Source organism: Caretta caretta, chromosome 3 (assembly GCF_965140235.1).
Source record: "Caretta caretta isolate rCarCar2 chromosome 3, rCarCar1.hap1, whole genome shotgun sequence".
NCBI classification, from domain to species: Eukaryota; Metazoa; Chordata; order Testudines; family Cheloniidae; genus Caretta; species Caretta caretta.
Window position 1 is genome coordinate 179206389 of NC_134208.1, and position 24067 is coordinate 179230455.

General features: G+C 45.8%; 2 protein-coding genes and 1 long non-coding RNA gene across 4 annotated transcripts in view; 2 read left to right on the top strand and 1 right to left on the bottom strand.

Annotated features, from left to right (window-relative positions):
* The window catches only part of SPTBN1 (spectrin beta, non-erythrocytic 1), a 220065-nt gene extending 218107 nt beyond the window's left edge, over positions 1 to 1958 (bottom strand). The window contains exon 1 of one of the 2 annotated variants that reach the window (XM_048842862.2): positions 1785 to 1958. The gene's annotated coding sequence lies outside the window, so the exon portion shown is untranslated. Of the gene's footprint in view, positions 1 to 1053; positions 1173 to 1784 lie in introns of those variants that run through there. The other variant, XM_048842861.2, reaches the window with a different exon arrangement.
* Positions 1959 to 2080: 122 nt separating this feature from the next.
* Positions 2081 to 24067, top strand: part of LOC125633509 (uncharacterized) — a 41445-nt gene continuing 19458 nt past the window's right edge. Inside the window, exons 1-2 of the long non-coding RNA XR_007355632.2 lie at positions 2081 to 2342; positions 19343 to 19426. This is a non-coding gene — a long non-coding RNA (uncharacterized LOC125633509). The remainder of the gene's footprint in view (positions 2343 to 19342; positions 19427 to 24067) is intronic.
* LOC125633508 (uncharacterized) lies at positions 19433 to 23908 on the top strand. The gene is made up of 2 exons (XM_048842865.2): positions 19433 to 22383; positions 23309 to 23908. The coding sequence occupies exons 1-2, from the start codon at positions 21966 to 21968 to the stop codon at positions 23761 to 23763; spliced, it is 873 nt and encodes a 290-aa protein (XP_048698822.2). The 5' UTR covers positions 19433 to 21965; the 3' UTR covers positions 23764 to 23908.

The window sequence follows — 24067 nt, forward strand, 5'->3', positions numbered from 1 at the left end:
CATTTAGAAGTCAGGAAGTCAAACACTCCAAATAAAACAAATGTTTCTTCTGTAAATATAAGCAACAGAATTGTGTAACAATCTGAAAGGAGACTAATGAAATTGCAAAAAAACATTTTAGATTCCTAAATGTACAGTGTGAGAATTTAAAGATTTAATGGTGATGACAGCACAAATACCTTTCATGTATAAAGTAAAGAAATACCAGGTGGTCTAACATGCTCTCCTGCATAATGTGAAAGGGCACTTAATATCGAGAACCAGTCTGACTATATCCACTTGATTTACATACAGTCTGCGTTTAAATGGTGCAAGAACAGTAGGTGCCTATCTGGTACAATATAAATGTACACCGTTTCCTCTCATTTACAATAACATTCTTCCTCTAACCCCTCCCTAATGCTGCTACTTTTGTAGTATCAGATTAATGTTCCACAGCTGCAGGCTGGACTCCATCAGACCGCATTAGAGCTGCAGAACTGCAATCGCATAACTCCCCCTTCATTACAGAAACCAAGAGCAAGCAAAAACACACACACACACACACCCTAAACGCACAATTGCCATCTGCACCTCCACGACACACTGATCAGAGTCACAAACCACCAACATAAAAGGCAAGCGGGTAGAATGATAGGGCGGTGATTGCGTTTGTTCCCGGGAAAAAAACAATCTCGATTTCCTGTTGGGTGGGGTTTTGACAGTGCATAAGGGAATCATGCAAAATGTAGCCGGAAAGACCCGAATAAACGTTGTCAGATCACTGCATTGTGCTGCATCATTTCTCCTCAGGCATAAAGGAAAGGGAAAACCATAACAATATATAACACAGGCATGATTTGCACACACATGCTTCCCAAATATAAATACTGCAACAGAGCGAACAGGGAGGCGAAACGTCCTTCTCATTCCACACAGATAAATTCAAATCTGATTAGGCTTTATGGTCTGGAAAGGCACTATTACCGCAATCCAACCAATACGTAACGAAGATGCCGATTATACCAACAGAGGGAACCCTGGCAGATCCACATCCAACCCTAAAACACGAACCTGTTGAAGTCCTGGGGGTAGGGAAGGAGAGAGGGGAAACTGACCGGTCTCCTCCAGAGCTGGTGTGCGCCCAGTCCAGAAAGACCTGGGGGGGGGGGGGAAGAGGAGGCGGCGGCGGCAGCAGCGCAGCTAGCTCCCGACCACGCCTGTTTGCATCCCATGTACCGTTACAGGCAGCCACCTATGCCAGGCTCCCACGGTCCGGGGGGTTTGAAGCTCCCTGCTGTCATTCGCTCCCCCGTCGTTGCCCGGTTTTGCGGCTGGACCATTCATCGCCTTGTCCACGCACAAACCAGACCGCGGAGGGGGCACAATAACCCCACTGCAACAGAGGGATGGAGCCGGCTATAGCGCTGGGTGCGCGCAGCCCGCACCCACTCCCACCAGCTCCAGCCGGGCTGGCAAGCCCACGGCCCCGTCCCCCGCGCCGCGGCAGGGGCAAAGCCTTTCTCTCCCCCTCTCCCTCTGCAGAGGGAGACTCAGCCGGGTGCATCACAGGCCCTCGCCTCCTTTCTCTGCAGCCCCCCGCCCCATCAGATACACACACTTCCCGCTTCCCAGCCTTACTGTCCCCTGCGTGTGCTCTTCCCCATGGGGAGGGGACATCCCCCCGGCCTCCGGCCTCTGCCATGCCTCCCTGCAGCCTGCGGGGAGGGGGCAGGACTCTTACGGGGGCGGGGGGGTCCGCTCATGGCTGTGCCATGTTGTCCGCATGCACCGAGAGCCCCTACCTCGCCGGGCTGGGGAGCCGCTCCCGTCGCGGCAAGCTGAGGGCTCCGCTCCGCACCGCAGCGGCGAGTGGGGGGCGACGCCGCTCCGGGCAGTGGCTGGAGCGAAAGGGAGTGACTGGAGGAATCCGCAGCCCGCCTGCCCCCTCCGCCTGCACAGCGACAGCTGCGCCGCGCCGGGAGCCAGGGGGCGGGGAGAGCGCGCGCACCCCCCCCACGCCCCACGCCCCGCGCCCCGCGCTCGCGGGCGGTCGAGGGGGTGGCAGCGCAGGCGCCCTCCGCCCTCGCCGCCCCTCCCCAGCGCCCGGCAGCGGGCCAAGCGGCACCGCAAGCCCCGCTGCTGCTGCGGCAGCGCCGGCGGAGCGACACGCACCCGGGTGTCCGGGCCTCCCTCTCCTTCCTTGGGAGCCGCGATGTGATGCAAGCAGAACAGGGCACCCGAACAGACTTTCCAACCCGCCCGACATGGAGGCGGAGCGGGAAGGCGCGGGGCTGCTGCTCCGAGGCCCAGGGTGTGCACTGGCCTCCCTAGCAATGGCTGAGGCCACCGGGACAGTAAAGGTAATTTAATTAGCGCCATTGCAAGAGGGGACACTGATGTTCGGTGAGGCGCTTTGGCATGTAGGGCTTACACGCTGTGGGCCCAGGCGAGGAGACCTGCAATTTTGCAAACCTCACTGCTGGGTGGTAGGTACGCACCCTTACCCGGGGTTTGTGCTGCCGGCATGGTGGTGGTGACTTCCCTTACCCGCCGCCAGAGGATCAGCCTGTGGGCATTTGGTTTTGAATTGACCAAGTGATTAGTGGAGGAACTGGGGGCACAGTGGCTCTGTGCAGTAGCTGGTATCTCCGGAGATGGGTGTTCACCAATTCTGCCACAGTTGGAAGGAGTTTAATTGTGTGAACCAAACAGAAATTACATTGATCTTAAACCACTAGCGCCCCCCCCCCCCCCGCATGGGACAAGGTCGCCATCATTTTCCTTGAAAGGTGTGTGAGGGGGTATGCAAACCCCATGGGGTTAACAAGCCACTGGGGGCTCAGCTGGCCCTGGCCCCATCACACCTGAGAGAGAGGTCAAAAATGGAGGAAGGAACTTAGAAGGGTTCTGGGCTCAGGCAGACTTGAGAGGAGAGCTGAATTCAGTCCTCAGTGCCTGGAGAGGGGCTAGCTGAAGGCAGGAGCGTCTCGAATAGCCACTGCCCAATGACCCCTTCCAGAAGGAAGGGAGACCTGAGACTGACTCTCCCTGGGGCGGGACTATACCCTGCTATTTATTTGTGAACTCAGCTTAGGGCTGCAGCCTGCTGAACACCCGGTGACGGACAAGAGCTTCTTTTACCCAGTTTGGGGATGATTCACTTGTGTTAATTCTTCTTTTGTTCTGTTCACTTCCAACCCCAGAAGAGTGGACTGTCCAGGCCCAGCTGGACGGCTGAGCCTCTTAGGGGTGGAAGTGGAGTGGGGAAAAATACCTGACCATCCCCACAGAGCAGGGGGAGCGCTGGGCCCTGCCCCACAGATAACGTGGGGAAGGAACTCTGGTGAGATGGGAATAATTTAAAACAACAGCTAGAGTACTGTATAAGAACGAAGTATTTTTATTTACAGCACAGTAGCACATCGGGGTGAGAGCCTGATAGGGTTGCCAGGCATCTGTTTTTTTACTGGAACGCTCAGTCGAAAAGGGACCCTGGTGGCTCTGGTTAGCACTGCTGAGTGGGCTGCTAAAAGTCTGGCCACAGCAGCCAGTTCCATGCAGCTCTTGGAAGAGGCCGGCGTGTCCCTCCAGCTCCTCGGTGCCGGTGCAGCCAGGGGGGCTTCGTGCGCTGCCTCTGCCCGCAGCACAGGCACTGCCCCGAGCGCCGGCTGCGCAGCTCCCATTGGCCAGGAACCCCTTCTGAAAAGGGGCAGGGTAGGGGCAGGGACTCAGAGAAGGCACTGGGCAGGGGTGTTTGGTTTTGTGCAATCAGAAAGTTGGCAACCCTAGAGCCTTGTTATGATATGAAGTGTACAAACACATAGTGAAAAGACCACCCCTGTCCCAGAGATTTGACAAGCCAACTGTGTGACAAGACACAACAGATGTATAAAATAGGCAAAGGGGAAGATGAGGTAACAATAAAATGATCCTATTTTGCCGAAAAAGCAGGAATCATAGCTCAGAACCGCCTGACCATTATGAAAAAGAATAGGTCACATGGAACAAAGAGCATTTTAGAAGTTTACATATATAGTGAAAGGAAATAAAGTGAAATAAACTGTACAGTTTAAGAGCTGAGTTTTGCCACCTTTCTGCATGCCAAATCGAACCTCATCCCCTACATAGTCCCACTGAAATCAGATGGCGTACCTGCAGAGTAAAATGCTAGTCAACCTGAGTAAGGTTAACAAAATCTGACTCAATGTAAAAAGTTCTACAGAAGAGAGAGTTTCCCAATCCATATTTCCTTCAATATAAGGACTAAAATTTAGGGATGTCAATTAATCCGTTAACTCACGCGATTAACTAAAAAAAAAAGTAATCGCAATTAAAAAAATTAATTGGGATTACTTGCAATTTTAATTGCACTGTTAATAGAATACCAATTGAAATTTATTAAATATTTTGGATGTTTTTCTATATTTTCATGTATATTGTATTCTGTGTTGTAATTGAAACCAAAGTATATATTTTTATTACAAATATTTGCATTGTAAAAATGTTAAACAAAAAAATAGTATTTTTCAATTCACATTATACAAGTACTATAGTGCAATCTTTGTTGTGAAAGGACAACTTACAAATGTACGTTTTGTTTTGTTACATAACTGCACTCAAAACGAAAACAGTGTAAAACTTCAGAGCCTACAAGTCCACTCAGTCCTACCTCTTGCTCAGCCAGTCACTAAGACAAACAAGTTTGTTTACATTTACTGGGGATAATACTGCCCTCTTCTTGTTTACAGTGTCACCAGAAAGTGAGAACAGGTATTTGCATGGCACTTTTGTAGCTGGCATTGCAAGGTATTTATTTATATGCCAGATATGCTAAACATCCATTTGCCCCTTCTTGCTTCGGCCACTATTCCATGTGTGTTAGCAGTCTTAGATGGTGACCCACCACATGTTGTTTGTTTTAAGAACAAAAAGAAAAGGAGTACTTGTGGCACCTTAGAGACTAACCAATTTATTTGAGCATAAGCTTTCGTGCGCTACAGCTCACTTTGGAGTGAGCTGTAGCTCACGAAAGCTTATGCTCAAATAAATTGGTTAGTCTCTAAGGCTCACAAAAGCTTATGCTCAAATAAATTGGTTAGTCTCTAAGGTGCCACAAGTACTCCTTTTCTTTTTGCGAATACAGACTAACACGGCTGTTACTCTGAAACCTGTCATTTTAAGAACACTTTCACTGCAGATTTCACAAAACGCAAAGAAGATACGAATGTGAGATTTCTAAAGATAGCTACAGCACCCGACCCAAGGTTTAAGAATCTGAAGTGCCTTCCAAAATCTGAGAAGGACGAGGTGTTTTCAGAAGTCTTAAAAGAGCAACTCTCCTATGTGGAAAGTACAGAAACCGAACCACCAAAAAAGAAAATCAACCTTCTGCTAATGGCGTCTGACTCCGATAATGAAAATGAACATGCGTTGATCCGCCCTGCTTTGGATCGTTATCAGGCAGAACCCATCATCAGCATGGACGCATGTCCCCTGGAATGATGGTTGAAGCATGAAGGGATATATGAATCTTCAGCGCATCTGGCACTTAAATATCTTGCGACACCGACTACAACAGTGCCATGAGAATGCCTGTTCTCATTTTCAGGTGACGTAAACAAGAAGTGGGCAACATTAGCTCCTGAAAATGTAAACAAACTTGTTTGTCTGCGCGATTGGCTGAACAAGAATGATTACTGAGTGGACTTGCAGGCGCTAAAAGTTTACCTTGTTTTATTTTTGAATGCAGTTTTTTTGTACATTTATAAGTTCAACTTCCATGATAAAGAGATTGCACTACAGTACTTGTATTAGGTGAATTGAAAAATACTATTTCTTTTGTTTTTTTTACAGTGCAAATACTTGTAATCAAAAAAATATAAAGTGAGCACTGTACACTTTGCAAAAAGAAAAGGAGTACTTGTGGCACCTTAGAGATTAACCAATTTATTTGAGCATAAGCTTTCGTGAGCTACAGCTCTTTTCATCGGATGCATTTTGTACACTTTGTATTCTATGTTGTAATTGAAATCAATATATTTGAAAATGTAGAAAACATCCCAAAATATTTAAGTAAATGGTATTGTATTATTGTTTAATAGTGCGATTAATCACGCAATTAATCAAGATTAATTTTTTTAATTGCTTGTCAGCCCTCCTAAATTTTACAATGTTTGACAAAGCAAAACTCCCCATCAGCTTAATGGGAGTTTTGCGCCATTAAGGTCTGAAGAATCTGACCCTAAATAATGATGGCTAACCACATGTTCAAGTACTTGTTGCGTACATCCCATTTTAGGCTGTTGATTTGTTTTACGTGGTTAAAGCTTCCCAAATTTTGGTCCAGACTCTGAAGCATTGCTTTTACTGCAGTCATCAGGAATAATAATTCAAAGAACTAATCACCAAAAAGATTAGTATTTTGCCCACTAGTTGTGTTAACATGGGAGATTTCTCAAGATTAGTTTATAATTCAATTGCATTGCCTTTCTACAACAAGCCAAAATCTTTTAATTTTTGGGCAGTTCCAGGATCTATGCATCATATTACCAGCCTGACTACAGTTCCTCCACCTCACAGGCCCAGATCCTCAAACTTCCATTGATTTAAATTAATGTTAAAAGCCTAAATACCTTTGAGGATCAGGGACACAGTCGGTTAGGTCAGTGGCGCTCAACCAGGGGTCCGAGCCCCCTGGGGAACTGTGAGCAGGTTTTGGGGAGGCCGCCAAGCAGGGCCAGTATTAGACTCACTGGGGCCCAGGGCAGAAAGCCAAAGCCTTGCTGCATGGAATTAAAGCCTGGCCCCTGAGCCCCACCACCCGGGCTGATGCTGAAGCCTGAGCAATGTAGCTTTGTGGGGGCTCCTGTGGCATAAGGCCCAGGCAATTGCCCTGCTTGTTACCCCCTAACGCAGACCCTGGCTTTTATATGCAGAAAACCCGTTATTGTGACACAGGTGAGCCGTGGAGTTTTTATAGCATGTTGGGGGGGGGAGTCAGAAAGAAAAAGATTGAGAACCTCTGCATTAGGTTACTGCCCATTTTATACACAATGTATGGGTTATAATGATAAACATCGTATACAATCCTGGAGCAAGAGCCTGTAATTTTTCACTTTTACTCTATTTATACAAGTTATTGGGCTTATTAATATCCTTTTGCCAGGCATCAGTGTGAACTCAATTAGTTGGATTTTGTTCAGTAATTCATAAAGCATAGATTTTAGCCAGGAAGTTGTTAGTAGTATTTGTGTGATAAAACATCACAAGCCGAATAGAGGGATGTAATAATGCTTGTTCCTGTTTAAAGGATAAGAGATTAAAATGTTAATAACCAACTATTAATAGCTCCCGAGCAAGTAGACAGTGCAAAAAAAAAAGTGTGCAATCTTTGAAAGAGAGTGGGCAAGAGCATCCAGCATATTTCAAGATTCTGTGTCTCTCAATCCACATAGCTGAACTATGGGTGGAGCAAATATTCAGTCTGCATGCGCTATGTGAGAAAGTGCTGGAGAATGATGGGAAGGTGGTGCATGTCTTTGTGGATTTTGTGAAGGCATCTGACAGCATATGGCAGAAATCTATCTAGGCAATCCTATGGCTGGTCGGAGCAGGTGAAAATGTAATAAGGCTGAGACAAAATCTCTACAGAAGCATGACAGCTTCAGTGTTTGTGAGCGGAATAATTGGTTTGATCTGAGGATCGGAGTCAGACAGAGATGCATGCTATCACTGACTCTTCAACTGTTATCTTGAGGAAATCTTAAGAACAGCCACTGATGGAAACCTACAGGAGAGTGTTCCCATTGGTGAATGAAAAATTATTCATCTGTGCTTTTGATATTGACCTGATTGGACTATTGCAAGAAGTACAAAAATTGCTACAAAGAGTAGCAGCAGAAGCAGAGAAGTTAGTTCTAAAGATATCACACAAAACCACAAATACAGTGGTGACATCTACTTCTGTTGAAATGGCAAAGGTATACCTACCCAAATCTGAAGAGACACTGAAGTGCATTGAGCACTTCAGATATGTGGGTGGCATCACTACAAGTGACACTAAACAACCCTTAGAAATCTGACATAGAATTGGACTCATGACTGCTACTCTAGCAACAGTCAGCCAAATTTGGAGAAGCAAAGGTATTACTATGAAGTGTAAAATGAAACTGATGCACTCTCTTGTCTTCAGCATTTTGCTATAGGCAAGTAAGACATGGACACTAAGGAAACAGGACATTAAGAGGCTTTCTGCCCTTGAATCGAAATGCTACAGGCACTTGCTGAGCATTAGCTATACCTTTCACATGACTAACAAATGGGTAATACTTGAATTTACAGCATAACTGGAGTGATAGCCAATATCACCAAAAGAAAGAAAAGTTGAGTTTGTGGGAGATGTGGGCTGGAAGAGCAGAGGAAAGTTGCTGAAGCTAGTTTTGTAGGGACAGGGGCCAGCAGCAGGGTGTGCCCACAACAAGTGTGGTTTGATAATGTGGCTGACTGGATGGGATGTGGCATGGCACACAACTCAAGGCTGTGCAAAGACTGCAAGACATGGAGGAAGATTGCTGGCCAATGACTCCCATGTGTTGTGGTAACGGTTCATGGTGCTGTGACCTTAGAAATCAGACCTGTAATCCATCTAGGCTGGTACCCTGTCTCCAATGGTGGCTTGTACCCAGTGCTTCAGAGTAAAATCCATTCTGGACAATTGTGGAATAGTCTGCCCAAAGAAGAAATTTCTTCCTAAAACTCATCAGTTAGTGATTGACTTATGCCTTCAAGCATAAGGGTTTATATCTCTCAAATATTTTATCCTGTCTAATTTGTAATTGCAGATGTTCTTATATATGTCTAATCTTTTTTTTGAAACTTATTAAACTCATGCCTGCTATAATATCTTGTGGCAATGAGTTCCCCACTCATTGTTACACCAAAGACTGCACTGGTTCTTATTCACTTCTGGGTGTAATTTAATTCAAAAGTTTAAAAAACAATTTGTAAACAATCTGCCTAAAGCAAGGCCATTAAGCTGACAAACCACTGCATTCAGCATCACCTAATAAGTGTTGTTCCAGCATAGCTCCCTGTAGAGTACATTTCAGTAATCTAATCTAGTTGGCCTGAATGACACAGGCAAGGTCCATATAAAAGAGAAGTAGTTACAGTCTTTGAGCAGGAATCAAATGAAAAAGGACACTTCTAGCCACTGATGCCACCTGGGACTGCAGGATCAATCAAGGATCCAGGAATACCCCTACAATGTGAATCTCCCTCTATGTACTTACATAGCCCCCACACCATAGCATCTGATAATCCAGTATGAATTAATTAATTAATCCATCCAGTACCCCTGTCAAGTAGGGGAGCATTTTAGGCTCAGAGGGTGCTATTGAAAAAAAAACTCAGACCAGGGGAAGCCATGCCTATGTTGGCTTTGTGCCACACTTGCCCCCTCCTGGGGCTGCTTTGGGGGCTGGAGCATCCCCCAGCATAATTTAGTGTGATTACAGTTTGGGTAGGCATACCTGCACTAGCTTTACCTGAGCTAGCATGACTACAGATAGCACTGAAAATGCAGCAACATAGGTTTCAGCAACATGAGTAGATAGCAATGTAGACATACCCTGAGACAGCCCTGGTTATGTCCCTACCTGTCCAAGAGCCCATCCTTGGATCATGCCTCAGTTTCTCTTTCACCCTGCATAAATTAGTCCAAACAAGCTTTTACCTTTACCATTTAAAAAAACCTTCAACTTAGGGGCTCCCTTTACTGGTAATGGAAATTAATATAAGTAAAATCTTATTTTTAGAGCTATTCTTAGTCTGTAGTCCATTCTTTCTGAACGCTTGTACTTCTCTCCTCAAAAGCAGCCCCAAGTCCTTTGCCTTCTAAGCCCAGCTTTTGTTCCGTGTCCAAACTAGGGTTACCAGTCTCTTTTTCAGAGTTGTCTCTCAGTTGGCTACTCTGCCCTGAGAGCCACCTTTTTCCACTACAGGCCTGTTCTTACTCGAAAGGCACTTCCTCCCTGGAGAACTCCCCTACCCCCAGATGCTCAGATATCTTTCTTAGAGGGATCAAGCACTCTACTCCAAACTGCCCAATAAATCACCGCCTGGAGCAGTGTTCCCTCTAATTTTTTACATCCATGGGCAGAATAAATTTTGTTATGTGCACCAATATGGCGGTGATGTGTGACACATCACCTTTATATTGGTGCACATACCAAAATTCATGTGGTGGGGGTGGGGCCAAGGGGTTCAGGGTGCGAGAGGGGGCTCAGGGCTGGGGCAGAGGGTTGGGGTCACGGGGGTGCAGGCCCTGGGGTGGGGCCCGGAATAAGGGGTTTGGGATGCAGGCTGCCCTCGGGCTGTGGTGGGAGAGAGGACTCCCCCGCCCTCTCTCGCCACAGCAGCTTGGGGCCAGGGGAGAGGCTCCTGGCTGGGCTGGGCGGAGGGGCTTTCAGGGTCAACTCACCAAAATTTTGCAGTCAGTGATATCAAAGGCTACTGGCAAATGCAAAAATCAACAATAATATCTGTCTGTGTCTATTGCTAGGAGATAAACAACCACACAAACTGTCTCCAATTTAGCTCCAGGCCAGAAACGCAAAGATTCCAGATCATGCCGGAGCTGCCTTGCTACCATTGTCTATTATCATATCTGAAATGGATGAATTAGAGGCAAAGTGGTAGACAATGTCAGGAGAGCATTTCTTGACCACAGACTGTGACATTACCAGGGTACAATCTGGATTGATTGACTGCTGTGTTCCCTCAATTCTCCAACTTGGGGTGCCTTTTACACTGCTTTGCTGTGAGAGCTACCACGGCTGGCCTGTTCACACACCCTCTAGCATGTAAATTACTCCCAGTTGAGTTATAGGTGTGCTCAAGGTCAGCCACTCCTGAATTATATTGCAAAGTAACACCAGAAGATTTGTAGTCCCAGACTTCTCTCCAGAAATGTGCATCTTGCACATTTTACCAGGAAAATAATGTTCAGCAGATTATGAGTTTTCAAGTGGTACCTCACCAGGCATACTTTGTGTAACATTTATCATAGTCTTGTAAAACTGGTGAATATAAGGTCACAAACTGTCACACACAGACCTAACAGCAGCTTGTTCATCTGAAACGGACACCCTGCCTTCCCGTAGGGAAGGGTCATCAATCTCATTCTTTTCCCTAAGATAGCCCTTACTCTGGACTTTATCACCAGCTTTGTGCCTCATGTAGGCTGGTCTAATGAACACAGTGGAATCAGCCTCTTAGTGCAGTGGTTTTCAAACTTACTACAGTAAGGCCCCACTGAGCTAAGGACCCACCAGCCTGTGCGCTAGAGGTAGTGTTCAAGTACATCAGCTACTGGTGAATGACTAGACTACTAAAGTATACACGGTTATAACAAAAAGAAAAGGAGTACTTGTGGCACCTTAGAGACTAACAAATTTATTTGAGCATAAGCTTTCATGAGCTACAGCTCACTTCTGCTACTCTGAAAAAAGTTATAACAGCCTTTCCCTTGGCCTGTTCCAGTGAAATGGATGGGCTTGTTTCTGTGCATAGAGATTATCTAGAAAGAGTGCCTTGGACTGACATTTGTCAGAGGCCTGTGAGTCCAGACAAGGGAACAGGGACTCTGGAGAACATGCCTGTGGGACAAGGGCTCAAGGGAGCCTGTTTTCTCCATCTCAGCCTGTCTCCCCCTTTCAGCAAGGAGACCCAGAGGCACTCTGTCGTCTTCTTCCTGCTCTCTCCCTCCAGCACCATACAGGTAGGCAGTCATTGGGGGAGCCCTGAGGGTGCAGAGTCTTTGTGTTCTCTGTAGCAGGAGAAGTTCCTGCAGCCCTGCTGAGTGGATGAGAGAGACTTTAGTTGGAGCTGGAACAAACATATGGGGAATCTAACTGAAAATCCCGTGCAGTCATTGCATTATCTTGTTTTCAAGATTGTAAATAAAAAGGTAATGCAAGAGTTCCCGGTCCCACCACCTGGGTGTTATATAGGCCCCAAGTGGTAAGGAAGCCTGTCTTAGACTTCCATGAATGGGTCTAACATTTTATGTATTTCATGAGAAATGCTTCTGGCCAGATATCTTATTATGTTCATCCTTCAAAACATCCTTCCTTGTGCAACTTTGGTTGGATCAGACCCCACATTATGGAAGATAAAGTGACACAGGGAAATGCCACTGTAGCACGGTTTTCTCTCATATGCTCCAAATAGAAAATGGTGAGGTAAGTTAACAAAACACGAGCACTTGGCTGACACCCTGTGAAGTCCATGTGATTCTTTTTGTGCAGCTCTCCACACAGCTGGATGCTTTTACCTGTACAGGGCCCCACTTGACTTCAGTGGAGCTCTGTGTATGGACCCTTGAGCCCATGCATGGAACCAATTGCAGAGTCAGGGCCCACTGAGTGTTGTTTATTAGTCACACAGGTAAGGATTATTCAAGTGATTTTTAAAACACCCACACACCTATATTTGCATGCAAAAAAGAGCTACTCTGGTTTTCAGAGCTTTCACTTGAGATGCAACATGCATGCGCGTCATTATCACTAATATCAACATATTAAGACCCTTCTCCTGAAGATACTTATGTACTTCAGTGGGACTTCTCATATGAGTAAAATTACTCACATACTTAGGTGTTTGCAAGATCAAAGCCTTAAAGTCTGAGGGAGGCTTTATGAAGATTCCTATCTCCTCAGGTAGCAGAGATCCCTCACAAGCTTTTATGAAATAGTTGAACCTGTTATGTTCATGGCAGACACACAGAGTTACAAACAAAACAAAACACGCTTCCCGAAAGGCTGTAAGGTAAACTGCTTTATTTCTAAGAATCCAGAACTCTAACACACAATCGCCAAATAGAGAGAGAGAGAGTAGTCTTCTGCCGAAGGCACAACTCACTCCATCTTGCTACAGAGTTTACAGACTGACGGCTGAAGATGCAAATCACATGCTTCTCTACAGCATGGCCCTTAAACTGGTAGCTTTAATAGTTTTCAATACACCACAGAGCCATATTTTAATACAAAGATTGTCTAGTGACCAACCTCCCCTCCCATTTGCAATCCCATAACAAGTACAGTTTTCAGAAAGGTGCTTATGTGGTTTAGGAATCCATTTCCAAAAGTGACTTAAGCACTTAGGTCAACATACAAGTGAATGGGACTTTGATTCCTAAGTCACTTTTGAAAATGGGACTTGGGTTCATAAGTCACTGACACTTTTGAAAGTTTTACCCAATATCACTGTTGTACATACAGTATTTGCTAACATGAAAAAATGTTACCAGTGTACACAATTTGTTTTTAGCTTCCTTGGAATACAGTTCAGCAACCAGGAAAAAGGGGGCGAGCCAGGACCATGTGTCCAGCTAGTTTTTTGCAAACCACCAGCAAGTGCTCCACATATCATCACATGGACCACAGTTTCAGAAACTCTGGCATAAAGGAGAGAAGCTAATCCTTCCATAAATGAAGCTTGAAACAAACATCATGCCAGGGGCCATCCAGGAAAATTAATCCAAATTAACTAAAGGTGTGAATTTGAACCTGATTAGTTAAACCATATTAAATCCCAATCTGCACACCCTCATTCAGAATGAACATAGCCTTGATTTTAAAATAAACCTGATTAAGGCCATGTTAATTCTGAATGCGGGTGTTCACACAGGAATTTAATGTGGTTTAACTAATCTGGTTCAAATTCACTCCCTTAGTTAATTCAGATTAATTTTCCTGGATGTCCCCTTGTAGATAAGCCCTAACATCCCATTATGCATTTTGAAGCGCCAACCCCGACACATACACTAGTGGATCTGAAAATCCAGATGTCCCAGCTCATCATAGGGTAGAATTTTTCTGCAAAGCTTAAGGCAACTCAAATAAGGTGTCAGGGGGACAAGGGATTTTAAAAATATACCCTTTGGTCCCTTTTGAGTGTTTTTCCTTTTTTTATTTTTTCTCATTTTATCTCCAAAATTGCCTCACTTCAACATGCATTTCTCTTATGGTACTTAAAAGAGACACTGTCAAATATACAGTCCACTCATTTGCTGATCCTCTCCATCCACCTGTTCCAGGGAAAGGCATAAGTGGGCAATAGCCCAGTTTACTCCTGTGTGTCTGGATCCCAGGTCTGGGTATCCCAAGCAGGGGTAAACAGTTCTTACTCCCTGGCATGGGGGTAAAGTCCAAGTCACACTTTAGCCCTTTGTGCATTTGACAGCACTTTGTGCGTGGGCATGTTTGCATGGGAATACACAAATTGATTTGTCACAAATCCTGCCTGCCATAGTTTGAGGACAGATTGCTACTGCTTTATCAGACTAGCCAAGGTAGGGAGACATTTGCTTTTAAATTCCTGTAGCATTCTGAAATTAACAATGCATCAGAGCTTGGAGAATTGAAGCCATCTGTTAGGAACTCTTTCATCACAACATAGCATCATTACAAGACTAAGTGAGATGTTGTATTGCATAATTAAGTCTTAATTGTGGGGTTAATTTCTGCAGATACTGCTCCAAACACTTACCTTTCAAAATGACAAGTACCAGGCCACAGTGCTCTATTCCTACCTTTGGGAACATATGGCTTTACAAAAACCTCCTATAATATACCTTTCTAGCACCCTCTTGAGGAGAGGGTAGGCACTGCTCTTGTCTTGGGGTTGACAGCATCAATATGCTGCCACTACTCATAAACAGCAGAATGCTGGGCCTTCAGGAAGCCACACAAGAAAGAAAAAAAAATACCAGCCCTCCTCCTTTCTGAGAAGGCCTGGGCAGACAAGGCTCTCAAGCTGTTTCGTCAGTCAACAACACCTTCCAGGAGCTGGGAACTAGAGAGCTCTCAGTTGCAGTCTGCTTCTTCAGAGTGCTACCCTGCACTGAGCAGGGATCCTTCCTCCTAAGAACCTGCCCACCTCCAAGTTCAACAGGCCTCATAGGTGTGCTGGGCTGGGGCTGATCGTTCTCCTTTAACGCCTTCCTGATGTGGCTGGGGATCTGCCCCTCCACAGTCTAGCTCAGTTCAGAACTCTCTAGCCAAATACACTTGTCCTCTGAAAAAGGAAAAGCATCAACAACCAAGCAAGAAACACACAGTAGATGATCACTTGCTGGAAGGCTGCTTTATTCAGAATGCCTGGAGGATTCCTTTCAGTTTTGAAGGCTATAGGCCTGGTTCACCATTCTTTTATACCTGGGGTGGACAAACTTTTTGGCCCAAGGGCCACATATGAGTATGGAAATTGTATGGCGGGCCATGAATGCTCATGAAATTGGAGGTTGGGGGGGGCAGGCTCTGGGGTGGGGCTGGGGATGAGGGGTTGGGGGTTCAGGAGGGTGCTCCGGGTTGGGACTGAGGGGTTTGGAGGGTGGGAGGGGGATCAGGGCCGGGGCAGGGGGTTGGGGTGTGAGAAGAGTTGGGGGGCAGGCTCCAGGTAGCACTTACCTCAAGCAACTCCCAGAAACAGCTGCATGTCCTCCCTCCAGCTCCTACCCAGAGGTGCAGCCAGGCAGTTCTGCGCGCTACCCTGTCTGCAGGCGCCACCCCTGCAGCTCCCATTGGCTGTGTTCCCGGCCAATGGGACTGCGGGGGCGGCACTTGGGGCAGGGGCAGCGTGCAGAGCCCCCTGGCTGCCCCTATGCTTAGAAGCTGTAGGGAGGACATGCTGCTGCTTCTGGGAGCAGTGCGGAGTGGGGCAAGACCCCGACCCTGCTCCCTGGCTGGAGCGCCAGAGCGGAGCAAGCCATGGACCCCACTTCCTGGCAGGAGCTTGAGGGCTGAATTAAAACAACTGAAGGGCCGGATGTGGCCCCTGGGCCATAGTTTGCCCACCCTTGCGTTATACCCATTGAAATCCATGGTGTCTTACTTGTGTAAAAATTGTGTAATGAAGCAGTGAATCGGGCCTTGTGTCTCAGAGTCCATAATAACAATGGCCAATGGAAAATCCTCCATTGATCTAGCAAACCAGATTCTGACATCTCACCTACATGACATATGTTACATGTTTTCTTTTGAAATTTCTCTAACCAGTAACTGCTGGTAGGAGAGCTAGCTGCATCTGTGTCCTTATTTGTCTGGCTAAGACCATGCTGTATGCTAGGCCTCTGCAAGGATCAGTTCCAACTCCATCAGGAAACCTCTGTGGTAAAAGCAATACGCAAGCGTTTGGGTTTCATAATAAACCGCAGAAGCCTTCCTCACTTTGCAATCAATACAATCCTGGAATTTTTTTTAAAGGCATCTGCTCTCAGGAATGGATCGAGATGTTTATCAGGAAATATTTAAAAGGAGATAGGATTGGAGGGAAAGGGATATCTTGTCAATTGGGGGTTCTCAGCCACCTTAGTCTTTGCTGATTTTTCCAGTCCCAAAAATCCTTCCAGCCCCTCTGTGTTACCATGTGGAAGACACTGGCAAGAAAACTGAGATTAGAGAATAATGATTCTCTCACCAAAGAGATGAACTTTTTAGTAGTTTATAGACCAGAATTTGATTTTGCCTCCTGTCATACTGAAGATACCGCAAAGCACTTTACAGATCAATGCAGTAGAATGGTTCAATTATCTCCAGTAAATGGAAGCTTAGAATAGAAAAGTGGCATTTGTACGTGATGAAAGAATCTGACACCAGTATTTCAAGATGGGAAATCAGGTGTGCGGGATGATGGGGGAGCATTTGTGGATTTCACTTGTACATCAAGTGTCTGAAACTCACTTGGCGATTACATATAATTATTTAAAATGGATATTGCTTTTGTGATGGTCTCCATTCATAGACATTTCTTATAGATTGGGGGTGATTAGATCTAGGGGTTTGATCCAATATTGAATACAACCAAAACAATGAGTTAAGTAAAAGATGTTTCCTGATGTGGGGAAATGTAAAATATGCAGTTAGAATTAAAGGAATGACTAAAAATATATAGCACTATATGTAAGAAATTATTTATATGTATGCAAACACACCCTATAACAGTCTAATACAAGATCATGTAGAAATTCCCATATACCCAACCTTGTCCTCTCCATGGAGACTAGTGACTTTTAGGGGCCCAGTTCTTAACCCAGTTACACCCATGCAAATCTGAAGTAAATCTATTGACTTCACTTCAGTGGTATTACTCCAGAAGTATCTGAGATCAGAATCTGGCCAAAGATTGCTGAAGAGAGTAAAAGAAAGAGTTCATGGGAACATATTATGGTTCTGCCCCCAGCATTATAAACATTGTTAAAAGAATATTGAAACAAACACCAGCTATGTTTACATCAGAGGAAATTGTACTTAGGATATACTTTGTAAAAACAATTTAAAAAAGGAACCTGGTGCAGACTGTGTCCCCTTTTCAAATAGGAAAATAGTGGAATAGAATTTTCTATGTTCCCAGCACACGCAATTCTAATATGTATGGCACATAGGGCCTGATCTAAAACCTATTAGAAGATTCCCACTGACTTCACTGGGCTTTGGATCAGGCCCACAGTGATCATGGGGAAAGCGATCTATGCATTTCCGGTTAAATCCCAGGAATCTTATTCAGTATGGACTTCTCTTTTGGAATATACAGCTGAACAGTCAAGGGGAAAACATACATACAGGCAATACAGTATAAAATGGAACAGTAAAAGACCCTAAATGTTAAAAATGGTGACAAAGGGAAGTCCCTTGAGAATGTTGTTTGTTGGGATTTGTCCTCAGGATTTATTGTTCTTTTTTGTTCTATATAATTCTGTATTTATTTATTATCACTTGAAAATGTACTAGCCTTATCTTATTCCAGACATGTGACCCAAAAGGAAAAATAAATTCATGAATAATAGGAAGGGTGACTACCTGATGCATAGCTGTACATTATGCTTTTGGGCATGCAGATGCCTTATATTTGTTACTCTTATGAGTGCAGTGTAAGCCAACAATAAAAATATACTTTAATAAGCTCATGATAAGTACTATTGTGTATTCTGTATTTCTTTTGCTTGAGATCACTATTATGTTTCAGCAATTAGAAGGCTTAGGAGATTGGTAATGGGCTCCAAAGCCTTGCACCTCTAGGAAAAAGATTCTAACCTGGCTTAAGTGAGAAGTAGATGGAAGCTGTTACTAGTTGGTTGGTTGTGTGAAATAGGCTCATGGCCACAGATCAGTTCCTAGCAACCAAGTGTACATGTCACAATGTGCACCATCACTATTGGCATTAATTAGTAGCATTATAGGCAGTCTGAGCAGGGAGGCCAGTGACTGAGCTAGTCTCCTGCTCCTAGAGTACTCCCTTCAGAGTAGGACTGAGGCACGTTGGCGAAGTAGAAGGGGAAGTTTGGACTGCCACAGCATATTCTGAACTTCAGTCTTCAAGGCTGTCAGGCCAGCATCTTTAACCAAAATTCAATTCACTCATTGCCATTTCTTAAAAAGGAGGGAGGAAACCAGCATGGAACACATGAGGGCTTATAATCAAAACTCAGGCAAAACAGGTTTCAGCCTCATGTGTTTGCACTCTACCGCTACAAGTTTTCAAGGCTCTGCTTCAGCTGAATGAAGTAACTCTGTCTGCAACACTCTGTCCAGTTAGAAAGGGTATATTTTAGGGTTAGCCAAAATGCTAAAACAAATGCAGTGTGCGGCACCTAACCCATGCCAGTGGTTAGCTCCTCAAAATCGATAGTTTTCAACAGCAACCTGGCTATCTCGAAATAGATCCCTTTGCACTCACTATGGGCTCAGTCATGGTCTTGCCATGAGCCCTGAGCAAGTGGCAGCACATTGTTGCACTGACCGGGAGCAGTCAGGAGACAGACTGTGATTCTGGGAGTCACAGTCTGTCTTGTTCAAGGTCTCCCTTGCCTCTAGGAGGAAGAAGTCTGCACCAGGTTTATACCTGGTCTGTATTGGTGCAGCATACTTCCCCCGGAGCACCAGTAAACTACAGTAGCAAACACTTTTGAGGCGGGGCACTCTGCCCACTCACCCCATCCTGTCCTCTCCTTTCCGATTGAACATTGGGGGAATGCAGCAGCTGCTTTATTCCCTACACTGCTACCTGCAGTTTGGATAGCTAGCACAACGGAGTAAGGGGTTGCTTTATGGCAACTTAACTCCTTCCTGTGGTCACGCGTGCCAAGCCACAATGTAGCCCAGTGATTGCCAGGAAAAGCAATTCCATAGTGAGGACCAGATCCAGCAGGGATGAGAAAAGTTTCCTTTGTGTAGCTAGAAGTGCCTCACTTCTGCCATTTTCCAAGGCTCGTGATTCACATCATCACTAGGCTCTACTGTCAGGAAGATAGGATGACAGTGGTAGCGATGTCAATAATACATAAACCTTTCAAATCCGTCAGTTACCCACAGGGAAGATGATGGTCTGTGATTTGGTCAGACGGTGTGTGCCCTCCCTACAGTGAGCTTGCCTGTTCTTCCCAAAGGTGAGCAATGCGTATGTCTGACATGTATGTCTGATACTCACTGTCTTGAACAAATTGGCTTATGAAGCCACGTTAGATGCTTCTCTGATTGGAATGAACTGTTTTATGAGCGCCAGTGCTTGCAAAGCAATTGGAATAAACTTCAGAATCTGTGATAGTCTTAAATTGATCTCTCTAATTATGGTGCATCCAGTTCATGTCCGGGTGTGCAAACGATGGGTAACGTGCATCCGTGCATGTAAATCAGACAGCTGTGAGAGTGCAAAATGTGATGGGTATTAACTGGTGTAAAATCAACAAGGGGAAAACCCGTTGTGTCTATTGGTACATGAGGCCTTATTTGCAGAATGTTCCCACATAACAAAGGCCACCCAGGGACCATTCCTCAAGGTGACAGGTGCCCCTCCCCTGGCCCTGACCCACCGCGGCCTGGACCTACTGCGGCCAGGGGAGAGGTGCCTTCCCCCCCCCCAGCCCAGGTGCTGCTGCACTGAGAGAGAGTTGGGGGGAGTCCTCTATCCCCACTGTAGCCCTGGGGAGCCTCACTGCACCCCAACCCCCTCATCCCCAGCTCCACCCCAGAGCCCGCACCCTCAGCCAGAGCCCTCACCCCCCCACACACACACCGAAACCCTTTGCCCCACCCCTGAGCTCTTCATCCCCGGCACCACCCCAGAGCCCACATCTCCAGCTGGAGTCCTCACCCCCCTGCACCCCAACCCTCTGCCCCAGCCCTGAGCCTCCTCCCACACTCTGAACCCCTCGGCTCCACCCCCACACATGGATTTTATCATGTGCACCAATATGGAGGTGATGTGTCACATATCACCTCCATATTGGTGCACATAACAAAATTCATTCTGCACATGGGTGGGAAAAATTAGGGGGAACACTGCCCCTGGGCTAAATAATCACTGCCATAAGCAGTGGAATCAATGGAGCTGTGCTGAACTATACAGCAGAAAATTTGTCCCCATTATTTTAGGTAGGAAAATCACAATGTATCACAAATCACAGTATTTTCACAAATCTTGTCAGCACTTGCAACTTAACAAAGGAAAGAATCAGGGTCAGTTCCGTCCCTCACTCTCCACATCTTTTTCAGTATAAGGAGATGGTATTACTTCTGTATATGACATGAATGAGACTATTATTGGAATACTGGGTCCAGTTCTGGTGTCCACATTTCAAAAAGGATGTTGCAAAATTGGAAAGGGCTCTGAAAAGACTTAGAAAAATGATTTTGAGGTCTGGAAAGCATGCCTTACAGTGAGAGACTTAAGAAGATCAATCTATTTCATTTATCTAAGAGAAGATAAAGAGGTGACTTGCTCCAGTCTACAAGTATCTACAGAGGGAAGACATTTTGATAGTAGAAAACTCTTTAATCTATCACAAAAAGGCCTAATGAGATCCCGTGTTTGGAAGCTGAAGCTAAATAAATTCAGACTAGAAATAAGGTGCAAATTTTTAATAGTGAGGTAATTAACCATTAGAACAACTTAGTTAGGGATCAGAGTAACAGCCGTGTTAGTCTGTATCCGCAAAAAGAAAAGGAGTATTTGTGGCACCTTAGAGACTAATGCTCAAAGAAATTTGTTAGTCTCTAAGGTGCCACAAGTACTCCTTTTCTTTTTAGTTAGGGATGTGGTAGATGCTCCATCACCTGAAGTCTTTAAATCAAGACTGGATGTCTTTCTAAAAGATACACTATAGCTCAAACAGAAGTTATGGAGTTGATGCAGAAATTACTGGATGAGGTTGTATGGCCTATGTTACGCAGGAGGCCAGACTAGATGATCATAATGGTTCCGTATCACCTTAAAATCTATGAAACACCTTCATGGTCACTCAGTCTAGAGTCCCAGGAATCATAGATTCACTTCCTTTCCGGGTTGACTCAGCCCTTTATATCCTCCAAGTAGATCGATGAAATTCCATGGTGTTCACTGTACATGAATCGTTGGATGATGTTTTCAAACCTGAGGTCCTCTTTGCTCTGTGTGGATATCGACATGCTCTGATGCATGATTCTAATGGTGCACCAGATTCTCTCTTAGCCCTGGTCTACACTACAGGGTTAGGTCAAATTTAGCCGCATTAGGTCGATTTTATAATGAATGCGTCTACACAAGCAACCCTGTTCCATCGACCTAAAGGGCTCTTAAAATCGACTTCTGTACTCCTCCCCAGCAAGGGGAGTAGCACTAAAATCGACCTTGCTGGGTCGAATTTGGGGTAGTGTGGACACAAATCGACGTTATTGGCCTCTAGGAGCTATCCCAGAGTTCTCCAATGTGACTGCTCTGGACAGCACTTTGAACTCCGATGCACTAGCCAGGTACACAGGAAAAGCCCCGGGAACTTTTGAATTTCATTTCCTGTTTGGTCAGCATGACGAGCTCAGCAGCACAGGTGACCATGCAGTCCCCCCAGAATCGCAAACGAGCTCCAGCGTGGACCAAAAGGGAGATACTGGATCTGATCGCTGTAGGGGGAGAAGAATCTGTGCAGGCCGAACTCCGATCAAAAAGAAGAAATGCTAATATACATGCCAAAAATCGCACGGGGCATGATAGACAGAGGCTACAGCAGGGACACACAGCAGTGCTGTGTGAAAGTCAAGGAGCTAAGGCAAGCCTACCAAAAGACAAAGGAGTCAAACGGTCGCTCCGGGTCAGAGCCCCATACACACCGCTTCTATGATCAGCTGCATGGCATTCTAGGGGGGGACCCTACCACTCCCCACCACTGTCCATGGACACCTGCAAGGGGGGCAGTCTCACCCAACACGGAGGAGGATTTTGTGGATGAAGAAGAGGAGGAGGAGAAGGAGAATGCGCAGCAGGCAAGCGGTGAATCCGTTCTCCCCGGCAGCCAGGACCTTTTCATCACCCTGGAGCCAATACCCTCCCATGGCGGGATCCCCGACCCTGAAGGCGGAGAAGGCAGCTCTGGTGAGTGCACATTCATAACTACAGTACAGGGTTTAAAAGCAATAGTGTTAAATGTTTGATTTGCCCTGAAGACTTGGGATGCATTCATGGCCAGTACAGCTACTGGAAAAGTCTATTAACTTGTCTGGGGATGGAGTGGGAATTCTCAAGGGACATCTCCATGAAACTTTCCTGGAGGTACTCTGAAAGCCTTTGCAGAAGGTTTCTGGGGAGGCCTGCCTTATTTCGTCCTCCATGGTAGGACACTTTACCATGCCAAGCCAGTAGCAAGCAGTCTGGAATCATTGCAGCACAAAGCATGGCAGCGAATGGTTCTGGGTTTTGGTCACATTCAAGCAATATTCGGTCTTTATCTTTCTGTGTTAGCCTCAGGAGAGTGATATCATTCATGGTCATCTGGTTGAAATAGGGGACTTTTTGTAAGGGAACAGTAAAAGGACCCCGTTCATGCTGGGCTGTTTGCACTTGGCTAAAAGGGATCATCGCATAGCTATGTGGCAGGGGGAGGGGTGAAGGGATCATCCCAAATAGCCATGCAGAGGGGTGGGGGAAGGTGTGTGCTGCACATCCACCCGAAAACTGCAGCCCCTCCTTTTAAATGGGAAACCCAACCGGCATTGCTTGCTATGGGAAAGGAGGATGCTGCAGTTTGAAAACATTCCCACATGTTATGAAGGCATTAGAAGTCAACCCGGTGTACCCTTTGGCTTACCATGGCTGCCTGGAAACCGAATTCTCTTGCCTAGATGTGTGTGATGTGTCACCATAGCAGCAGGCGCTCAATATAAAAGGCAAAATTCAACCTTGTACCTAAAGCACATGTGCTGTCTGCTGTGAATTGCTTGATTCACTGTGAAAGAGTCTCCCTTTTGTTCTCAGAAGTGTATCATCTTAAATTTTACTCTGCCTTTTTATCCCCCTGCAGGTGCAAATGTTTCTATGCTCCCCATATCATCTCCGTCCCTGAGTTTATCTCAGATTAGAAGGCGAAAAAAACGCACTCGCGATGACATGTTTTCAGAGCTCATGCAGTCCTCCCGCACTGATAGGGCACAGCTGAATGCATGGAAGCACTCAGTGGCAGAGTACAGGAAAGCATTAAGTGAGCGTGAAGAGCAGAGGCAGGAGGCGATGCTGAGGCTAATGGGAGAGCAAATGGACATGCTCAGGCATCTTGTGGAGCTGCAGGAAAGCCAACAAGAGCACAGACCGCCGCTGCATCCACTATACAACCGCCTGCCCTCCTCCCCAAGTTCCATATTCTCCTTGCCCCAAAACGCCCAAGAACGCGGTGGGGGAGGCTCCGGGCACCCAGCCACTCCACTCCAGAGGATGACCAAAGCAACAGAAGGCTGTCATTCAAACAGTTTTGATTTGTAGTGTGGCTACAATAAGCAGTGTGCCCTTGTCCTTCCGTCCTTCCCTCCCCCACCCCACCCGGGCTACCTCATCAATTATCTCTCTCTTTTTTTTTAATTAATAAAGAAAGAATGCATAGTTTCAAAATAATACTGACTTTATTTCCTTTGCCAGCTGTGATCGAAGGGGGGAGAGTGGTTGGCTTACAGGGAATTAAAATCAACAAAGGGGGCGGGTTTGCATCAAGGAGAAACACACACAACGGTCACACCGTAACGTGGCCAGACATGAAACTGGTTTTCAAAGCCTCTCTGATGCGCAGCAC